We start from the raw sequence: 20,573 nt of genomic DNA, 5'->3' as shown, positions 1-20,573 counted from the left end.
AAAAAATTAACAGCTGCTGGAGAGGTGTGGTGAAAAAGGGAACACTCTACACTGTTGGTGGGAGTGTAAACTAGTGCAACCTCTGTGGAAAAGCAGTGTGGCGATTCCTAAAAAGCTCTAAATACCAACCTCCCATATGACTCCGCAATCCCCCTACTGGGAATATATCCTGAAGAACACAAATCACTCTATAAAAAAGATACCTGCACACGCATGTTTATCACAGCGTTGTTCACAATAGCAAGAACCTGGAAACAGCCATGCTGCCCGTCAAAAGAGGACTGGATTTGCCTACTTTTTAATGGGGCTGTTTGTTTTTTTCTTTTCGGCACGTTTGAGTTCCTTGTAGATCCTGGATGTTTGGCCTTTGTCCGAGATACAGTTGGCAAATATTTTTTCCCATTCTGTGGGCTGTCTCTCTGCTCTCATGATGGTTTCTTTTGTTTTACAGAAGCTTTTCAGTTTGATGAGGTCCCACTTATCTATCTTATCTCTTATGGCATGGGCACTTGGGGGTTTTGATTAGGAATTGGTTGCCAGTTTCAATTTCCATAAGGGTGTCTCCTGCATTTTCTAAGGTTCTTATATTTTAAGGTTTTAGGTTTAGGTCTTTGATCCATTTAGGGTTGATTTTTATGTATGGTGATAGGTAGGGGTCCTGTTTCAATCTTTTGCATGTGGTCAACCTGTTTTCCCAACACCATTTATTGAATAGGTTCTCCTCTCCCTAGTGGTTGATGGTGGAGGCTTTGTCAAAGATGAGATCGTTGAGACACTGAGGTTTTGCTTCCAGAATCTCTATCCTTTTCCATTGGTCTATGTGCCTGTTGTACCAATACCAGGCTGTTTTGATTATTGTAGCCTGTAGTAAAGTTTAAAGTCTGTAAGTATAATACTTCCCTCTTTGTTTCTTTTGCTGAGGATTGTTTTGGGTATTCGTGGTCATTCATGTTTCCATATGAATTTCTGTATTGTCATTTCCAGTCTGAAAAGAATGATGTTGGTAATGTAATGAGTAGTGATTGAATCTGCAGATTACCTTTGGTAGGATGGACATCTTAACAGTGTTGGTTATTCCTATCCATGAGCATGGAATATTTTTCCATTTGTTTGTGTCTTCTTGAATTTCTTTGAGCAGTGTTTTATAGTTTCCATTTCACTTCTCTGTTTAGGAAGATACTGAGGTAGTTCATTTATTTGTGGCGATTGTGAATGGGATTGTGCTTTTTATTTGGTTCTCTGCCTGCTTGTTGTTGGGGTATAGGAATGCAACTGTCTTTTGCACACTTAATTTGTACCCCAAGACTTTGCCAAAGTCCTTTATCAGTGAAAGGAGGTTTTTGACAGATTCTCTTGGATTTTCGAGATATAGAATCATAGCGTCATCAAAGAGGGATACCTTAACTTTACTTTCTCTTTTCCTATTTGGATATCCCTGATTTCATTCTCTTGTCTAATTGCTCTAGCTAGGACTTCCAATACAATGTTGAACAAGAGGGGTGAGAGTGGGCAGCCTTGTCTTCTTTCAGTTTTCAGGGGGAAATGTTTCCAGTTTCTGTCTATTTAGCAGTTTGTTAGCTGTGGGTTCATCATAGATGGCTCCTACTATTTTGAGGTATGTTCCCTCCAGGCCTAGATGTTTGAGGGTTTTTGTCAAGAAGAGATGCTGGATTTTATTTAAAGCTTTTATATCTCATGATATAATCATGTGGTTCTTGTTTTTACATCTGTTGATGTATTTAATTATGTTTATGGTCTTGTGAATTTCGAAGCAGCCCTGCATCCTGGGCATGAAGCCTACTTTGGTCATGGGGGATGATTTTTGAGATGTGTTGTTGGATCCAATTTGCTAGAATCTTGTTGAGAATTTTTGCATCTATGTTCATCAGGCATATTGACCTGTGTAGTTCTCTTTCTTTGTTGGATCTTTATGTGGTTTTGGTATCAGTGTGATGTTAGTAGCTTCATGAAATGATTTGAGGTGAGTTCAGTCTTTCTTGATTGCCTGGAATACTTTTAATAGGATTGATATCAGCTCCTCCTTGTACGTTTTGTAGCATTCCACTGGAAAACTGTCTGGTTCAGAGCTTTTTTTGGTAGGTAGCTTTCTTATGACGGAGTCAATTTCCTGGGTTGTTATTGGTCCATTTAGCATCTCAGTGTATTCTTGTTACAACCTTGGAAGGTTGTGTGATATCATTTAGGTTATCAGGCTTGTTTCCATACAGGTGTGCATGGTAATCTCTGATAATCCTTTGTATTTCTTTGGGATCAGAGAAGCCCAAATTCTTATAATGGCCTGTAAGGCCCTGCTGACCCCTTTTTGCCTCTGCAGCCTCTGTCATCACCCACCCCCTGGGCTTACCTCTGCTCCCCACTGACCTCACTGGTCTCTCCTTCCTTTCTCAAACTCACAGGGTCATGGCTGCACCTCAGGGCCTTTGTACCCTCTGGACCCTGCCTGGGACATTTTTACTTCTGATATCTGCTTTGACCACTCCTTCACGTTCTCAACTTTTTGTTCAGAGCCGCCTCTTAGGGAGACCCTCCCTGGCTGTGGCATTGAACCTGTCAACCTCACTTCCACCAGGATTCCCTGTCTCCTTTCATTGCCACCTGTCTCATTTCTGCTCAGAGACATCTCCTCATGTGTAAAGTGGTTTCCTTACACAGTCATCACCTGCCTCCTTTAGAATGAGAACATAAGCTCCATGAGGACAGGGACTTTGGGTCACTATTATCTCAGATGCCTACAGCAGTGCCCAACACTTAGATAGCAGGGCTTGTGAGTACATGCGTGTGTGTGTGTGTGTGTGTGTGTGTGTGTGTGTGTGTGTGTGTGTATTTGTGTGTGCGTACATAATGCGCATGTGTGTGTCATGAATGAATACAAAGTTCAGTCTCTTGCTCTTTCTCTCGCAGTTGTGCTGTGATGATTGTTATAGTTCTATGGCTCCTGAATTTTTGTCAGAATGGGAGCAGCCATATTTACAACATATTGAAACTGTTCCCTAATTATGCAAAATACATGGATTCCACATGCCTGGTAGTATTAAAAGCCCCATTTCGCCCATCAAGTACTTTCTAAATATAACTCTAAAAACAAAGCTTATTAAGGAAAAGATTGATAGAATTGATCATAAATTGATCAAAAGATTGATAGAGTTCGCATAAAAATAAGTAATAAAAACAATATAAAGTTTAGAAAGTGAAAAAAAATCCATGGGAAAACAATTGGTTAAGGGTTAGCATCCTTAAAATAGAAAGAGCTCTTTACAAAATGAGGATATAATGGAAGGATAAATATAAACATGCAGAAAGAAAAATAGCCAAAACACCTAAAAAGACAAGCCATAAAATGAGATATACCAATGACCAATAACATGAACCCCCTAGAGACCAAGGAAATGCAAATCAAAACAACGTGGAAAATGACTGACTAATACTAAAAACATTCAGTGTTGACAAAGGTATAAGGAAATTAGCCCTTGTAAATTATTGTTACATGTGTAAATTGATAAAATCTTTGGCGCTGGTGATCTGGTATTTATACAAATTACTATATGCTTTGTCAGCCTAAGAAGGAAATAACTTAGAATTGCCATATAGGCACACACACAAGCACACATACACACAGGCACGCACATTATACACGCAGGCAGGTACTACAACTGCCACCTTCATCACCTGTGAGAAACACTCCAGGGGTGGATTCTGGGGGCGCCGGGGAACACGATGACTTGCCTAGCTCCAGTCAGCCACTTGTCCTCACCCTTACACCTGAGAGGCACACCTCTATCCCACCACATATGTGAGGGGGGAGGGGGCGTACAGTGCCCCAAAAAAAGGATACCCCGACACTTAGTCTATCTGTTTCCTAGGACTACCATAACAAAGTACCCAAACTGGGTGGCTTAAACAACAGAAATGGATTGTCTCATGGTTCTGGACTGAATGTCCAAAATTAAGGAGTCAGCTGGGTTGGCTGCTTCTAAGGGCTGTGAGGGAAGGACCTCCTCCGTCCCTCCGTCCTGGTTTCTGGTGGTTTGCTGGCAAGCTTTGCTATTTCTTGGCTTGTGGAACCATTACCTCTAGCTCTGCTTCATCTTCACGTGGTGCTCTCTCTGTGTGCATGCCTCTGTGTCCAAATTTCCCCTCTTTATAAGGACACTAATCATACTGAATTAGACCTCACCCAACTCCAGTATGATCTCATCTAAACGTTGCTAATCACATTTTCAGTAAACTTATTTCCAAATAAAGCCACATTCTGAAGCAGGGGGTTAGGACTTTTTTTGGGGGGGGCACAATTCAACCCATAACAGCTAACAATCAATGCCAGTTATTTCCCCACAGGCATATGACTGTTTTTCCTCTCTTTTTACCCAGATGCTGTTGGTACCCTGGTATCTTCCAAGTGCATGCAGGTTCTTCCAGAGGTCTCAGAACAGGAAGATTCTCATACCAAATTTCAAGGGGTAGAATCAAATAGTTTACTAAATTGATGTAGAACACACAACGGGAAGCAGGGGGGAAGACAAAAGCATCAGTTGCACTCTTGGAGGCAGGGTGGAAGGACAATGGGGCCTGAGTCCTGGGGTACACAATGTGCAGTGTTCTGCTTTCCTCTTCATATTACCCTTCCTCACTGATGGATGGCTTAGGAGGACCAGCGTTGAATTTGAGAGGAGACCTGCAGTGGTGCATAATATATTAGAGACCCGCAGGGATGAATACCCTTGGCCACACTTATTAAACTGAGGAACAACCGTGGATTTATTTTATTAGTGTTTATTGGGCAGAGAACACATTGTGCCAGAATGGGTGTCATCAATGGGTGGTCAAATTAAGATCTCATGAATATTAAGTTCTCATGTATATTTAGCATTCCAAATATTAAGTGCTCTTGTATATTTAGTCTTGTGTATATTGAGGCACCCAAGTGCCTCATGAATATCAAATATCTTCTTGTCCTTTCATCTTTATCTCTAATACATGTTCTGCTTGCTGAATACTTCTTTTATTCTTAATACTTGGTGTGAATTCTGTTTATGTCAAACATATTTTTGTTTACTAGTTGATTAAAACATCTTAAAATAGAACGTGCCTATGCTTTACAAATAGAACTTGTTTATCTAACAAAACTGAAAATTCTTAAAAGCAAATGCACCTCAGAACTACAGAAGCAGGGACTATTGTGTTCTATGACTGGTCCTTGCAACAGTCGCTTTCTCTGTGGTGTTTAATCCAGCAGAATTCAGTGACACCAACATTATTCTAATGCCAGCAGCCTGACTCTGAACCTTTATGATGGTAAGCTTTTTGTCATTTAATGTTAAATACAATTTAGAGATGGCACAAAAGGAAACTGCTTGCTTGGGAAGTGGAGTCTTGCATTACGGATTTGAGGAAGCTGGGACTTGGTGTCCCTTTGGCACTGTAGACTGAGCCAAATCCCAGGAACTTGGGAACATGGACCTTGGCCTTGTTTCCTTTCCTGTCTTTTTTTTTTTTTCAACTCTGGAAATGGAACCTTTGCCTAGGTAGCTAAATTTAATGAATCTTCTCAGTTTGGTATTGCTAGTAAGAATTTTTGAATAGAAAAATATGGGACATTACTGGACCCTAGGCTTATGTGCTGACTCTGAAAATTATTGTGACTTCTAAGTGTCTTCATATTTATACGTTGAGATCTTTATTTTATAAAAGGCTTTAAAATGTATTAGTGTGGTATAACTAGACTTTTTAATAAGAATAACTTGAAGTTTTGAAGTAACATGGGAGATGGTACCTATGGTCACTCCATTCCTTCATGGTACATGTTTCCTTTTTCTTTCCCCTCTCTTCAAAGAACACATATGTGTTTTCTCAGGTATTAGTCAAAAGTATATGTTTGTATATTTATGATAGGAATTTAATGTAAAAAAAAATAGCTCTTAATCATGCCCGCTAGATAAAATACGGAATTTCTCCTGGTGAGTCTGAAACAATTGGTGGGAAACTTAATTGCTACTTACTAGGAGTGTGTGTTCTGAATGTTGAAAAACAATATTGTGAATTATTTCCCAGCACTTTTAACAGGTGACATGTATTTTTAAAGACAAGTTGCCCTTCCTAAGAACAGTATATTTATATGATTTTATTTATTTCAATATCTCCTGAGAGTATAAACAAAAAAAAAATTATTTCCTAAGGTCAAAACTTGTGTTGGTTATAAAGCTAGCACTGGGTTTAGGGAATATTATCTAAAGCTTAATGTCCTTTGTTACATTATGTGCTCATTAAGAAAAACATTTAAGTATGCTGATTTAAGCATTTAAAATTAATTATTCAGTTGAAAGATAAGACTTTTAAAAGGGACCCAGTTATTTGCATAGTTCCAGAACATAGAAAATATGAAAGTATTTTCAGTTGGTTTAATTAGTCTGGCATTACCCTGATTCTAAAGAGTGTAAAGCACTGAACAAAACGCTATAGTTCATGCATTCCCAGTGTAGAAATTCTAAATAAATATTAGCCAATCAAATCCAACAGTGTATTTTCAAATGCTGTATTATGACCTAGAAGGGCTTTTCCAAAAAGACAAGCATGGTTCAGCCTCAGAAAATGCATTCCTGTGATTCCCTGCGGTAAGGAAATAACTGATAAGACCATTCAATCCTATCAGTAGTATTTAATGAAATATGCTGCCCAATTCAGATTTTTAAAAAAACAATTAGCAATAAATTATAATAAAAGTTATAAATAGCAATAAATAGAAATTATAAATAGCAATAAATTTTAAATAGGAAATTTATCTATTTAGTAAAAATGCGTTTACTAAAAGCTTGCAGCAAACCATATTGAACGGTACAACATTAGAAACATCCTCATTCAAGGAAAGAATCCTCTCTCTTAACACCTTTCTGGGCCTGTCTTTATCTTAAAATTAAAAGGGTTAGGGTTAAGTTTGGATTAGGTGATCTTTGAAGCCATTTCCAGCTCTTCATCCGTATTTTCTCTCTACCCTAATAAAAAACTGGTTAGCAAATGTGCTTTGGTTAGACTCTCAGTTCACCTGGACGGTTCTTTAAATGTTTGACTAATAATTTTGACAGGTGAATCTGTACAGAAGTCTTTGGCTGTTCGTGGTTTGCCGGACCCTCTGAATCCCTTTTTGTGAAGGCAGCGGGGCCACCACAGAGAGGCTTGTTTACTGTCTGTGCCCTAGAGCAGCTGCCACTTTCTTCCTTTTTCCTTAAAAAAAAAAAAAGAAAAGAAAAAAAGAAACATCCTCATTAAAGACAGCAAAAAGCAGGGTGTGGCAGCTCACCTGTAATTCCAGAACTTTGGGAGACGGAGACAAAAGGATTGCCTGATCCCAGGGGTTCAAGATCAGCCTGGACAAATTGGCAAGACCTCATCTCTCAATAAAACCAAAAAGTTAGCCAGGCGTGGTGGCACATGCCTGTTGTTCCAGCTACTTGGAAGACTGAGGCAGAAGAATCGTCTGAGCCCAGCAGGTTGAGGTTGTAGTAGCTATGATCATGCCACTGCACTGTAACCTTGGTGACAGAGTGAGACTTTGACTCAAAACAAAATTAAAAAGACAACAATAAAGGATGTATGCTGAGCTTACTATTATCAGTATCTTAACTGGTGTTCCTTAACTGGTTCCCCTAGCTAATTAACCAGTCTATTTTAAAGGAAGAGCTAATGCTTCATTATTTGCAAATGATTTGAAAGCCTCCAGGAAAATCCAAGAAACCTTTTAGAAAGTATGAGAACTTCTAGAGTCTAATAATGTGACATACATAAAATCAACTTGCAAAAATCCAGTTTTCCTACATACTGGCAACACTCAGAGAATAAAATAGAGCAAATTCCTTTTACAATTGCTAAAGTGTTAGAAAATGCCTAGAGTGTTAGAATACATCTGTCAAGAAGGAAGGTTTGAACATCTGGAAAAACACTCTCCATCTCTGTAGTAGCATTGCAATGGCTGCAGATTAGGCTGATTTTGTCAATAAATATGCTCCATTTAGTTTGGCAAAGACTCATACTTTTTGGACTTTGTGGCTTCCTGTAGAAGTGATAAAGCCAACCAGTAATTTTTCTTTTTCCCAGTGAGAAAAGTGAAGCTTCCAGTGGTTTTTGTGATGCAGTGTGTTCGTGCACAATTCATGAGACAAAGGCCTACTTAGTGCTAACTCGTGGCCCAGTGGCTTTTTCAATCAGGTCACAGCGTGTATATTTCTTTAAAAATTAAACAGTGACTCAAGCATCAACTTGAGGATAATTCCCCTTTCTCTGTTCTGTGGTAGATATTTTAATTTGTAAGTATAACTACTCCCACAGATTATTTTTTATTTTAAATTATTTTGGTGAAAAACAAAGGAAAGTCTGCTTCCACTGTTTCATAGTAATTCATCAACAAATGATCAGGATAGAACTAGAACTGACTGTGTAGTTAGTCTTGCTCTTGGGATAATATCACTCAGCTCTATACTGCATCTCAGTACTTTCTGGTCTCTCTGGAGGCTGCAGAGAGAATCCCTTCCTTGCCCCTTCCAGCCTCTGGTAGCTGCCAGCACTCCTTGACACGTGGCAGCATCACTCCAATGTCTGCCTTCCTGGTGACAGTGCCACCTTCTCTTCTGTGTGTGTCGAATGTAAGGATACATGTGATTGCATTTAGGGCCCATCTGGATAGTACAAATTAAATCTCTGTCATCACAAAAGACTTAACTTAATTACACCTGTGTACTCTGAAGAAAGCAGATCTAAGAGGCAATCAGAGCAGAATTTTGAATACTAGTCCACTGTTGCCTTGTTGACCTTGACCTAGTTCTTTAACCTCTTGGAACTTTACTTTCTTCATCTGAAAATAGAATTAATAGATGCCTATCTCAGAGAGTTTCTGAAAGAGTTTAGAGGAGTGGTGTTGATTCAACACTCCTTGTTTTCTTTACTTGCATTCAAAGCTCAAAGCTTCATTTTTGTTTTTTAAAGATTTTTCATTTCTTTTGTAGAGAGGAGGTCTCACTTTGTTGCCTAGGCTGGTCTCAAACTCCTGGGCTCAAGCGAACTTCCCAAAGTGCTGGGATTATAGGGCTGGCTCACTGCACCTGGCCATCTTTGACTTGTCTTTGTATGTCCAGAGCCTAGGACTATCCCTGGCGCATAGTAGTTGGCCAGTACATATTCACTGAGTCATTTTCTGTCCTCTGAAGCACTGCATGGCATTGCACTAATGTGCCAAACCTGCAGCTCGGGACAGCTTGGTGGTGACGGCCTGTTAGAAACATCCTGCATGTCAGAGCTGGGTGTTATTAATTTAGCAAAGTGGGAAGATGTGTGCAATGCCAAACTCCAAATGCTGTGGTTTCTGTATAAATATGCTAAACGGAGTGCATGTGTGACGCAGGAAAAGAGCTCTTGATCCAGAAAGGGAAAAGTGAGAGATGGGGTTAGTGAGTATCTAGATGTCCACGCGCACACATGCACACACTTTTTACCTCACTGGTATTTTATATCTGGGCTGTGTGCTTAAATTAGTGTAAACGTCTGCCTTCAGCGTTTTGGGCGATCCACACTTCTTTGAGACTCCCTCCAGCTAGATGTTAGGTTCCTGAGAACAGGAATTAGTGATGTGCTGATGATGTGTGTCTTCTGTGGCTACCCGGTCAGCATTGATGAAGCCCAAACTTTCCTCATGACAGAAGAGAGTGTCACTGTGGGACATGAACAGTTATTGACCCAGCCAGGCCTTGGTTAATGAGTCATGGGCCTGAAGAGTTCCCGAGTCACAGGCTACTCGGAAGATCACCTGCTGATTCATAGGTGCCCTTGTGTCCCGGGTGCCTCCTGCAGTGACGGTGCCTGAGTAAAGAACCCAGGATGATAGGCAGGGAAGCTTGTCATCCAGGACCCTCCTGCCCCAGCTGGTCTCCTGTGGAGAGGAGAGGTTGTTGGCAAGGAGGCACACAGGGAAGCCCTGAGCAGGGATTGGGAGCAGCCCACCTCCTAGCAAGTGTAGGCAGCCAGAGGAGCCCTGGCACCAGCTCAAGCAAGAAAGGAGCGCTCCCAGACTGCATGCACCATTGAGAACAGGCCATGTCAAGTCTTCCAGGCATTGAAAACTTTTATTTATTAATGAGACATGGCATTTAATACCTATCAGTGCCTGTCTAGGATTAAACTAACCCTTTTAATCCTGATGATGTTTTTTAGCTGTTTCTGTCAGGTACTGGTGGCATCACGTTGGCAGATACTGAAAGAGATCTTGGCTACATAGAGTGGAAAACTAAACGCATTTCACTAGGTGTAAATAGGACAGACGTTGAGAGGCTGCTGGGTTCAGAATGTAATCTGGATCCTCAAAGATTTTTTTTTTTTTTTTTTTTGAGTCGTGATGTGACTCTGTCACCCAGGCTGGAGTGCAGTGGCACAATCACAGGTCACCACAGTCACCACAGCCTCGACTATGTGAACTCAGGCCATCCTTCCTCCTCAGCCTCCCAAGCAACTGGGACTACAGACAAGTGCCACCAGTCTGGTCTTGAGCTCGTGGGTTGAGCGATCATCCCATCTCGGCCTCCCAAAGTGCTGGGATTGCAGGGGAGAGCCACCACTCACAGCCTTTGGATCCTCAGAGAATTTCTAAAGCATTGAGAGAGGAGATTTGATGATCAGTAGCCGTTGTAGAATAGCATTCTCGGGTGTAGAATCAAACTGTCAACTGCATGATGGAGAGTGGAGAGAGGCAGCTGAGGAAGGGCTCACTGAGGACTGGACTCCTGGGCGTGGCTTCATGCATCCACTCAGTGCTGATTGAGAGTCTTTTTGGGCCAAGGTTGGGTACACACAGGGGGATGAAATATAATCCTTTCCCTCTGCAAACTTATCTGGTAGCTAGGAGCCCGATTAGCAAACAATTAGAATATAAGAATGCACTATGGTCCAAGTAGGCGAGAGCCCTGCAGAAGAAAATGGGCCTGAGCTGAGTCCTCACACCTGAGCAAGGGGGGAGTTCTCTGGGCTCAGGTTAGTCTCACAGCTGTGTGGGGCTAGCTGGAGTGTTCTTCTGGCACTCTTTACATCACTCTCTTCCATCAGTACAGAATCTTTGAAATCACGATTAAGGATCCTTCTCCCAATCTGTTATCTAAATCTTAATCTGTGGAACTATTAGGGAAAAAGATGCTTTTGAATTACAGTGATGGTAAGGTCATTGACAGATCTTAGCCAGTAACTCTGTTTTCACTTTTTTCTTAGTGTCAAATCAACAGTGCCTTGACGTCTTTCCACACTGCTTTGGAACTCGCAGTAGATCAGAGAGAAATTCAGCATGTCTGTCTGTACGAAATTGGTAAATATGAAGTGTCCGTCTAACTTCTTGGGGTGAAGTGCTTCATGCTGTCTTGTTCAGGTTTTCCATTTGTGTATCATTGCAAAATGCGTGCTGCCTTCCACAGTAATAGGACTTCAATGATTATCGAAACACGTGCAATGATTCTTTTCTCTGCCCTTTCTGTTACTTATTGATAACATTTTATTCTTTATAGCATTTTGATTTTAGGGTTATTGGTAATGTTCAGTGGGTTGACTGAAGAACCATTTGTAAATACCTTAATTGACAGCACATTAGAATTTGAAGCTCTTTGTCCCTCCTCTCCATGTTGAGTGGAGAAGAAAAACTTGGCATAGATGGGAGTTGGCCTCCCATCCCAGCATTTTCACCAGCTGGCTCAAAGACCTTGGGCAGGTCGTGCAACTCTTCCAAGCCACTTGATTGCCATTGGAGTCGAGGTTCCTCCCTTCACAGCAGTCATGAGGTGTGGATGAGATAACACGTGTGAAGCCTCATTCAGGGTGCCTGGCACACAGAATGCCCCCCGTACATGTTAGCTGCTTCTCCCCTACTGGAGATACATTTATAGACAAACTTGGAGGTATCTATTTTCTTAAGACTTCCCTCCTTCTCCAAAGTTGTTGCTCTGAGTCTTTGGCTGACTGCACCAGAACTGTCAGATCCTGCTACAGTCATCATTTCAAGATCCTTTTATGTGACGGTTTCTCCATTATGCTGAGAAGAGTAAACATGAGTTTGGGCTTGGAAGAAACAGACAAAAATTTAAAAATTTAAAAAGGGGGCTCATCCTTTTTGGAGTTTCAGCTTAGCTAATACCACAAGGTCACATCTGGCACACAGAAAAGGAATGATGGAGGAGTAGAGAAAGGAGAAATGGTGGGAGAGTGATGGGACTGCAGAACCAAATTGGTACCCGAGAAGCTGTCTGCAGAGGGAAGAAGTAGATGGTGCTCAGGGGAGCCGATGACCCATCGTCTTGGGACCCTGTCGTGCCTGCCACTTGCTTCACCTGCTGTGGACACAATTGTCTTTCTGAATCCTTTTAAAGAAAACTGCAAACAAAAAGATTGGGTACTGCCCAGTAAATGATATTACATATTAAACACTGATTGTGGTTTAGAAAGAGGAAATTAAGTATAATCCAATGGAAGATGTATTTTCATGTCATTTCAACTCTGTCGATGCTCTGTTTAGTATCCATAATATAGAATGAATGGGTTTCAAAGAACTTGAAATTTTTTTTTTTTGAGTTGGAGTCTCACTCTGTCGCCCAGACTGGAATGCAGTGGCCGCTCCCGGCCACTGCAGCCTCGACCTGCTGGGCTCCGGCGACCCTTCTGCCTCAGCCTTCCAAGTAGCCGGAATTACAGGCATGCGCTACCATGCCCGGCTGATTTTTTTGATTTATTGTAGAGATGAGGTCTCGCTGCCCAGGTGGGTCTCGAACCTGCGGGCTCAGGCAATCCACTCACTCAGCCTCCCAAAGGTGTGTGATTACAGGCTGAGCCACCAAGCCTGGCTAGAATTTGAATTTAAAAGTTCAGCTTTGGCTGGGTATGGTGGCTCATACCTGTAGTCTCAGCACTCTGGGAAGTTGATACAGGATGATCACTTGAGGCCAGGAGTTTGAGACCTGCCTGGGCAACATAGTGAAAAAAAAAAATTAGGTGTGATGGTTCATTCCTGTAGTCCCAGTTATTTGGGAGGCAGAAGCCAGAGAATCTCCTGAGCCCAGGAGTTAGAGGCTGCAGTGAGCTATGGTTGAACCACCACTGCACTACAACCTGGGTGACAAAGTGAGACCTTGTCTCTTAAAAAGAAAGTCAAGCTCTGTTGGCCGTTTTTGTGCCTCATTTCAAAGTCTTTGGAACTACAGAAGGTTGGAACTGAGGGAAGCTTAGGACTCATTTAAGGCCGTAGGAAGGTTAACTCAGGATTGAGTAGCAACCCAGTCTTCTTATTCAGGCTGCCTTCTATCTCTGTTTTATATTTAATTCAAACCCGACCCTGGTATCTATTAAAGGATAAAAATAATTGGCTCAGCTTTTTTTTTTTTACTCTAAACTATGTAAGCAGCATATCTTGTACAATTTGGCAGTGAATTTTCTAGAAGTGTATACGAACCCCCACCCCTGTAATTTAAATGATTTGTCCCAGATTACACAATTACCTAGTGGTACACTTGATACCAGGATATTTTTGTGTGGAGGCGATGTTGCATAAAGGAAAGAACACTGGACTTTGATCTGCAGTGATTCCCTCTTAGTAACTGTGTGGCCTTGAGCAAGTCACAATTGTTGATACTTTGGATTTTCCCCTTGCTAAGATAAGGACACCATAGCCACCTTTGCCAGATTGCAGTAAGGATTGGAGAGAGTTATGTGATGAGCTTCCTGCAGTGCTTGGCACACACTAGGGGCTCAGTTGATAGGAGAGACGAGGACTAGCAGTGGGAATAAAATCTCTCTCATTTTAGTTGCTGCTATTGATTACCAGTATGCTGGTCGAGCAGGGTTTTGACCCAGGAAAAATGTGGGGTTTTTTTGTTTTGTTTTGTTTTTCTCAGCTCGCATACTGACTTGCAGAGGGCGGGCGGACAGGTACTTCACTTCTTACTGGCTTGCTGTCTACTTCTCACAGAGTTTTGAGGATGAATATTAATAGCTCATTGTCATGTGAGAGCTGTTAGAAGTTTGAGGTAGCCACTGAGTATCTAATGGTACTGTGTCCACGGCTTCATGCTCTGCCTCTTCCTGGTCATGAAGAAATACTGCTGTGCTTGAGTTCTCACAAATACATGAGGCCAATTGGAGTGTCTTTCTAGAAGTCCTAATGCCATTTTCTTCTATACTGCTTGATTGGTTGTGGAATCTGAAGTGCCTTGCCTTAAGTGCAGTGATCATAGCTCACTGCTCCCTCTAACTCCTGGGTTCAGGTAGTCCTCCCACCTTTGTCTCCCAAGTAGCATGCAATACCACACCCAGCAATTTTGGTTTTTTTTGTAAAGATGAGGTCTCCCTATGTTGCCTAGGCTGTTTTCAAACTTCTGGCCTCAGGTGATCCTCCCACCACAGCCTCCCAAAGTGTTGGGATTATAGGCATGAGCCTCCGTGCTCGCCTGAGTGCCTTGTCTTAATCAAGCTTTACATTGAAAATGTTTGAGAAAAAAGTAATTTCTTAAGTTTTCAGGTTAAAGTTTTTACTTGTTTCAAAGAATGTTCACAGAGAAACAGAGAAAGCAGTATGAGAGATTCGTGGCTTGAAAGTGGGGCATAGCGCCCACTGCTTTAGGGTGCTGTGCTAAAAGTCTTTCTTTTGCAGGTTGGTGCAGCATGATAGAGCTCAATTTCAAGGATGCATTCGACTCCTTTGAGAGGCTAAAAAATGAGTCCAGGTGGTCCCAGTGCTACTATGCCTACTTGACTGCAGGTGAGTTGACTGACCATGGTCCCAGCATACTCTGTTGTGAATTAGCTCTCCTGTCAGTGGATGGGTGAATGATGAAAAAGCAGAAACTGTGCTCGTCCACAGTTTCCCCAGCGTGCTAGTGTTTTATGTGACCAAGTATGTGGAAGCGGAATATTGTGTTCACTGAGCCAGCTGAGCACCCAGAAATTCAGCACCGAGAAACCTCTGGGTGTGGTTTACTCCTGTGCTCTGTCTTGGAGATACTTATTGTGAGGTTTTCCCCGTTCTTGTACATTTTGCTCTAAACCTGCCCTTATCTCCTTCCTTTGTATGCTATATTTTTCTTTATTAGCAATCTAAATAAATTTTAGGAATTGCACATGTCTTTTTCACTTGCATTATAATTTCTGTTTGGTCCCTGGTTACAAAGTGGCATAGGCTTTGAGTCACCTGCTCTAACCTTATCTTACCTATTAGCCCTGTTATATTTACAGTGTGATATTGCAGAATGTGAGCGATTTCAACACTGCATTTCATTATAGTTGAAACACCTGTAATTTCTGTTTCGAATGAGTTTTTTGATTTTTCGGCCTCATAAAAGGAAATTGTTAAATATGTGCTGCCACCTGGTGGACAAAAGAGTTTTCTGCGTCCTGTAATACATTAATTGCCTGTGATTTAGAATTTTAGAGGTGTGGAATTGAAGAAAGCCAAGTGGTTGTATATTTTCTGCCTTTAAGCAAATGTGTGTAGACCTTTTCTGGTTTTCGTAAGGATGAACTCTCCTTATGTAGCTGCTTAAGTGATTTTTCTACTCAAAATTCAAGATCAAGCCAAATATTGTTTTAAATACCTCCTTATTCTTTCAAATGTTTGGATTTAATGAAACATCTTCCCCTTTCATTCCATCCCCTTAACGGATCTACTTAAAATAAGATAGAGGCAGGCGCAATGGCTCATGCCTGTAATCCCAGTACTTTGGAAGGCCAAAGTACTGGGATTACAGGATTGCCTGAGTCTAGGAGTTCAAGACTAACCTGGGCAACATAGTGACACTTTGTCTCAACAAAAAATAAAAAAATTAGCTGGGGGTGGTGGCATGTGCCTTAGTCCCAGCTACTTAGGAGGCTGAGGCAGAAGGATTGCCTGAGCCCTCAACTCAGTAGGTTGAGGCTACTGTGACCCATGATTGTGCCACTGCACTACAGCCTGGGCAACAGTGAAACCCCGACTTAATCTATCAATCAATCAGTAAGGTATAATTGATTAACAGTGGCCAATAAATATACCTGGATATCTTTTTTTTTTTTTTTTTTTTTTTGCTTTTGAGTCTCATTCTTGTTGCCCAGGCTGGAGTGCACGCTCATGGCCACCTCAACCTCGACTTAGGTGATCCTTCTGCCTCAGCCTTCCAAGTAGCAGGAACTACAGGCGCATGCCATCACACCTGGCTAGTTTTTGTGATTTATTGTGGAGATGAGGTCTCACCAAGTTGCCCAGGCTGGTCTTGAACCCCCAGGCTCAGGCAATCCTCTTGCCTTCGCCTCCCAAGGTGCTGGGATTACAGGCTGAGCCACTGTGCCTGGCTAGCCTGGATATCTTTAAATTCCTATAAAATTGCTTCAGTCCATTAGCAGTCAGCACCAGCCCCTTGTATCTATACACACTTTCCATTGCTGTCCCATAGGGCATCCGTACTATGACTCTGTAACCGAATATACTAGATGGTATACTGTATCTCACACTTAGAGGGCTGTTTTATAAAATTTGAAGGCATGTTAGGTGAAATAACAGCTATTCATTGAGTAACCTCTGTGTATTTAACACAGTAAAGCATGGATGAACCCAGAGAGAGTAGCCCAGAAAAAAGGCCCGCACACAGCTCAGCAGCCCCTAGGTATAACTGGACACACACTTGATGGTGGGATGCAATCTCCTTTTTAATCTCTGATTATCATTGGGCTAATAAATGTACAATGTAGCCGGGCTCGGTGGCTCAGCCTGTAATCCCAGCACTTTGGGAGGCTGAGGTGAGTGGATTGCCTGAGCCCGCGGGTTTGAGACCTGCCTGGACAACTTGACGAGACCTCATCTCTACAATAAATCAAAAATTAGCCGGGCGTGGTAGCACATGCCTGTAGTTCCAGCTACTTGGAAGGCTGAGGCGGAAGGATCACCAGAGCCCAGCAGGTTGAGGCTGCAGTGGCCGGGAGCGGCCACTGCACTCCAGTCTGGGTGACAGAGTGAGACTCCAACTCAAAAAAAAAAAAAAATGTACAACGTGGCTACATACAGGAATGACTATGCCAGTCATAAGAAAGGATAAGCATGAAAGACTCTCATCTCTGTGTCTGCAAGGGGATTTCCTGGAGAGAACTGGAGTAGGTGAGGAGTTCTACTGCAAAGAGTACGTGAGGCCGGGAAGGAGCACTGGGATTACAGTGCTGCTATCGGGGAAGGCATCTTGCAGAAGCTGCCCCTTGAGTTGGCCGTGAAGGACAAGGTCCTGTCGACAGGCAGAGCTAGAGAGGGCAGGCATTCCAGAACCAGAAACGTCACCACCAGGGGCTTAGTTTTTTGTACTGTTTTATTATGAGAAAATATATACGAGGGAGGACCCTCCCCTAAAATGGAACTTATTTAGAAAAAATTGTGTATTTGTTCTTGCATGTTTAAACTTCAGTCACCTTCAAAGTATTCTCCGTTTGATGCAATACGCCTATGGACACACTTTTTCTGCTGCTCTAAACAGTTTTTGAACTCATCAGTTTGGATGCTTTTTACTGCTTCTGCCATTTTTTGTTTCATCTCTTCCACATCAGCAAAATGGTTCCCCTTGAGGACTTTTTTCATGTGGGAAACAAACAAAGAAAAGATCACTTGGGTAAGATTGGGTGAATAGGGAGGGTAGAGCACGGGGGTCATGCTGTTTTGGGGTCAAAAATTGTTGGACACTTAGCATGGTATGGGCAGTTGCACTCGTAAATTACCCATTATGAAGGGGGCAAACGCACTGAAAGAATCTCCAAAAAAATTCACTGAAGCCAAACAGTTTCTCACAATAACGCTAGCTGGCACACTGATGCCAATGGGTTTCTAGAACACTTACCTAGTGAAGGAAGCCTGTACTACAAGGGACCTGCCCGCCAAAAAAATAATTCTGTTTTTTTTTTGGTGGGGGGGGTGGAGAGGTCCCCACTCATATAACAAAGCTAACTGTTTTAATATGTACGTCAATGGCATTAAGTCCACTCACGTTGTTGTGCAGTTATTACCAGCATCCATCTTCAGAACTTCTTTGTCATTCTAAACTCAAACTCTACCATTAAACAATAACTTCTTGTTCACCCCTCTTCCCAGCCCCTGGTTACCACTGTTCTGCTTTCTGTCTCTATGAAATTTGACTACTCTCCTTACGTCATATAAGTGGAATATATTTGTCCTTTTGTGACTGGCTTTTTTCACTTAGCATAATGTCTTCAGAGTTCTTCCATGTTCTAGAGTGTGTCAGAATCTTCTCCTTTTTTAAGGCTGAAAATATTCCCCTATATGTGTATACCACATTGTTTATGCTTTCATTCATTCATGGACATTTGGGCTGTTTCCACCTTTTAGCTATTGTGAGGAATGTTTACCGTGAACATCGGTGCACAAATACCTGTTCAAGTCCTTGCTTTCCATTTCTTTGGGTGCATACTCAGAATTGGAATTGCTAGATCATGTGCCTGCACTATTCTTTCAGCTTTTCTGTACATTTGAAATTATATCAAAAGTACGTTACCAAAAAAGATTAGAATATCACAAATGGGATGGTGTAAACTTAGTCTTCGTGGAAGAGCCAGACATCCTGAGTTCTGCTTAGGCCTCACATTTTAGGATAAACCAGAGAGTCTCATGCTTTTAAACATCTGCATCTTTTAAACCTGCTACCTGTTATTTTGCTGCAAGAGGAGCAGGTGGTGCTTATCCTTCAGGGTCCAAGGTATGGGTGTCATAGGCCTTTAGGGATGGTTCAGATACTGATATTGTTGCCGTTTCTGACTAGCGTTCTCTCTTTAATTATGTGACTCTGGAAGAATGTTCTCCATGATCTGAGGAAGAAGACCTCAAGCGAGGGACAGCAGTAATTATATTTTTCCCTGGTCTCCCATGTGACCCTAAGCAACACCTAACTTTTCTTGATCTTTGCATCCTCTGAGCTATATAGCCTGATGGGGTTAGTTACATAAGACAACCCCTGAGCTCCCTTTGGGCTTTGAAATGTTATAGCCACAGCTGATGAGGTCTTTTTGGATTGGTGCAGACCCCTACCTGTGGACCAGGGATGCTCCAGTAACTGGGAAAGGGGTTGTCTTTTCCTTTGAATATTCAGCCTAGCCCCTCTTGTGCCCACTAGGAATCTTCTGCATCTCCCGTCACCTCAGCAACTTCAGCTTTCTTCGAGCCTGGCTTCTTCTGCCTCTTTGGCCCTGCCGAGAGTTGCCTAGTCAGAGCTGTGCGTGGTCCAGGGCCCTATACCATGCTTGTTCGAGCCCACACATACAAGCACAGGACACCACATAGTTTGAGAGATACTCAGAGAAAGGAGTACTAGCATATCAGTTTTAGTACATTCCAGGTGGGGAGTGAAAAACCACATGTGACTAAGACGGTATCTAACAAAAATGAATAGAAATGGATTCGATGTCGTAAGAGTTGAGGGGAGGACAAAGGTAGTGGCAAAGCTTCATTCTGGAGGGGGAAACACACATGCTTGTACCCTGAAGACGTTGGATCTCAGTTGGACAGATCGTGCACAAGTCTCTCTCTCTGTCTCTTTGTCTCTGTCTCTGTCTCTGTCTGTCTCTCTCTGCCTCTCTGTCTCTCTCTTCCCCCTTCTTCCTCCTCCCCTCCATTTCTTCCCCCTCCATCACCATAACTACCAAGTAGAAAATGATAGGAGCTGTTAGGGTAGGAGAGCCAACATGGTTTTTACAGTTCCTCCTAGCTCCTCAGAGCTTCCGATCATTCCACAGAGAAAACAATTCCTTCTCTTTCTGGGCTTTTCCAAAAGCATGTGGTCCTCCTACCCTAACTGCTGCCATCACTGTACTTTGTAACTATGGGGGTGTGTGCACACCATGGGCACGGGCCTGTGCATGATCGCTTCAGTTGAAATTTCCGTGTCTGCAGGGTGCAAGCATGAGTGTTTTTTCTTTACATTCTTGCTGGTGGCTTATAGAGTGTGAAGTTTGGAGAAGGGAGACAGAAGATGCAGCAAAGGGAATTTGATTAAGTCTTCGTGTGAGGCATGAGGTGAGAGGAAGATGGTGTGCAGATTATGAAAATCTTACTCATTCTTCAAGACTCAGCCCAATTCCTCCTGGTTCCTCACGGCTTTCCAGAACTCCAGAGAAATGATCCCTTCTCTTTCCACTGTTTATTTTATAGCTATGGGAGTGTGTGCACACGTGTATGCATGGGAGTCTGTGCACACATGCACACTTGTGCATGATTTCTCCAACTGAAATTTCTGTGTCTGCGGGGCGCAAGCATGTGTGTTTCTTCACGTGTTTGCTGGTGGCTTGTAGCAGGTAGGTGGCCAGTGAACATGTGCAGAAGTAAGTTGTGACTTTTCTCCTTCTACCCTGAAGTGTCCATGATGCTCTGGGCTCCTTTTTCTTTCCTAGATTTCCTTTTATTCCACTTTCTGAGCATGTGGTCTCCAACTAGGTCATACACTGTGACAGTAGTTGGGGATTTTGTTATGTGTAAGATTGTCTCCCCAATGAAGATCAAGGACTATGGCTTTCCCCATGTGTCCCCAAAGCAC

General features: G+C 42.3%; 1 protein-coding gene across 1 annotated transcript in view; it reads left to right on the top strand.

Moving 5' to 3' along the window:
• Positions 1-20,573, top strand: part of TTC39C (tetratricopeptide repeat domain 39C) — a 122,175-nt gene that overhangs the window by 87,955 nt on the left and 13,647 nt on the right. The window contains exons 7-8 of the mRNA XM_008069376.1: positions 11,257-11,350; positions 14,675-14,782. Coding sequence (XP_008067567.1) covers positions 11,257-11,350; positions 14,675-14,782 — 202 coding nt within the window. The remainder of the gene's footprint in view (positions 1-11,256; positions 11,351-14,674; positions 14,783-20,573) is intronic.

Source organism: Carlito syrichta, unplaced genomic scaffold, assembly GCF_000164805.1.
Source record: "Carlito syrichta isolate Samal-C Ts95f unplaced genomic scaffold, Tarsius_syrichta-2.0.1 Scaffold311970, whole genome shotgun sequence".
Classification (NCBI taxonomy): Eukaryota; Metazoa; Chordata; class Mammalia; order Primates; family Tarsiidae; genus Carlito; species Carlito syrichta.
The sequence above is the reverse complement of the archived record's forward strand: the minus strand, read 5'-3'. Positions and strand labels throughout refer to the sequence as shown.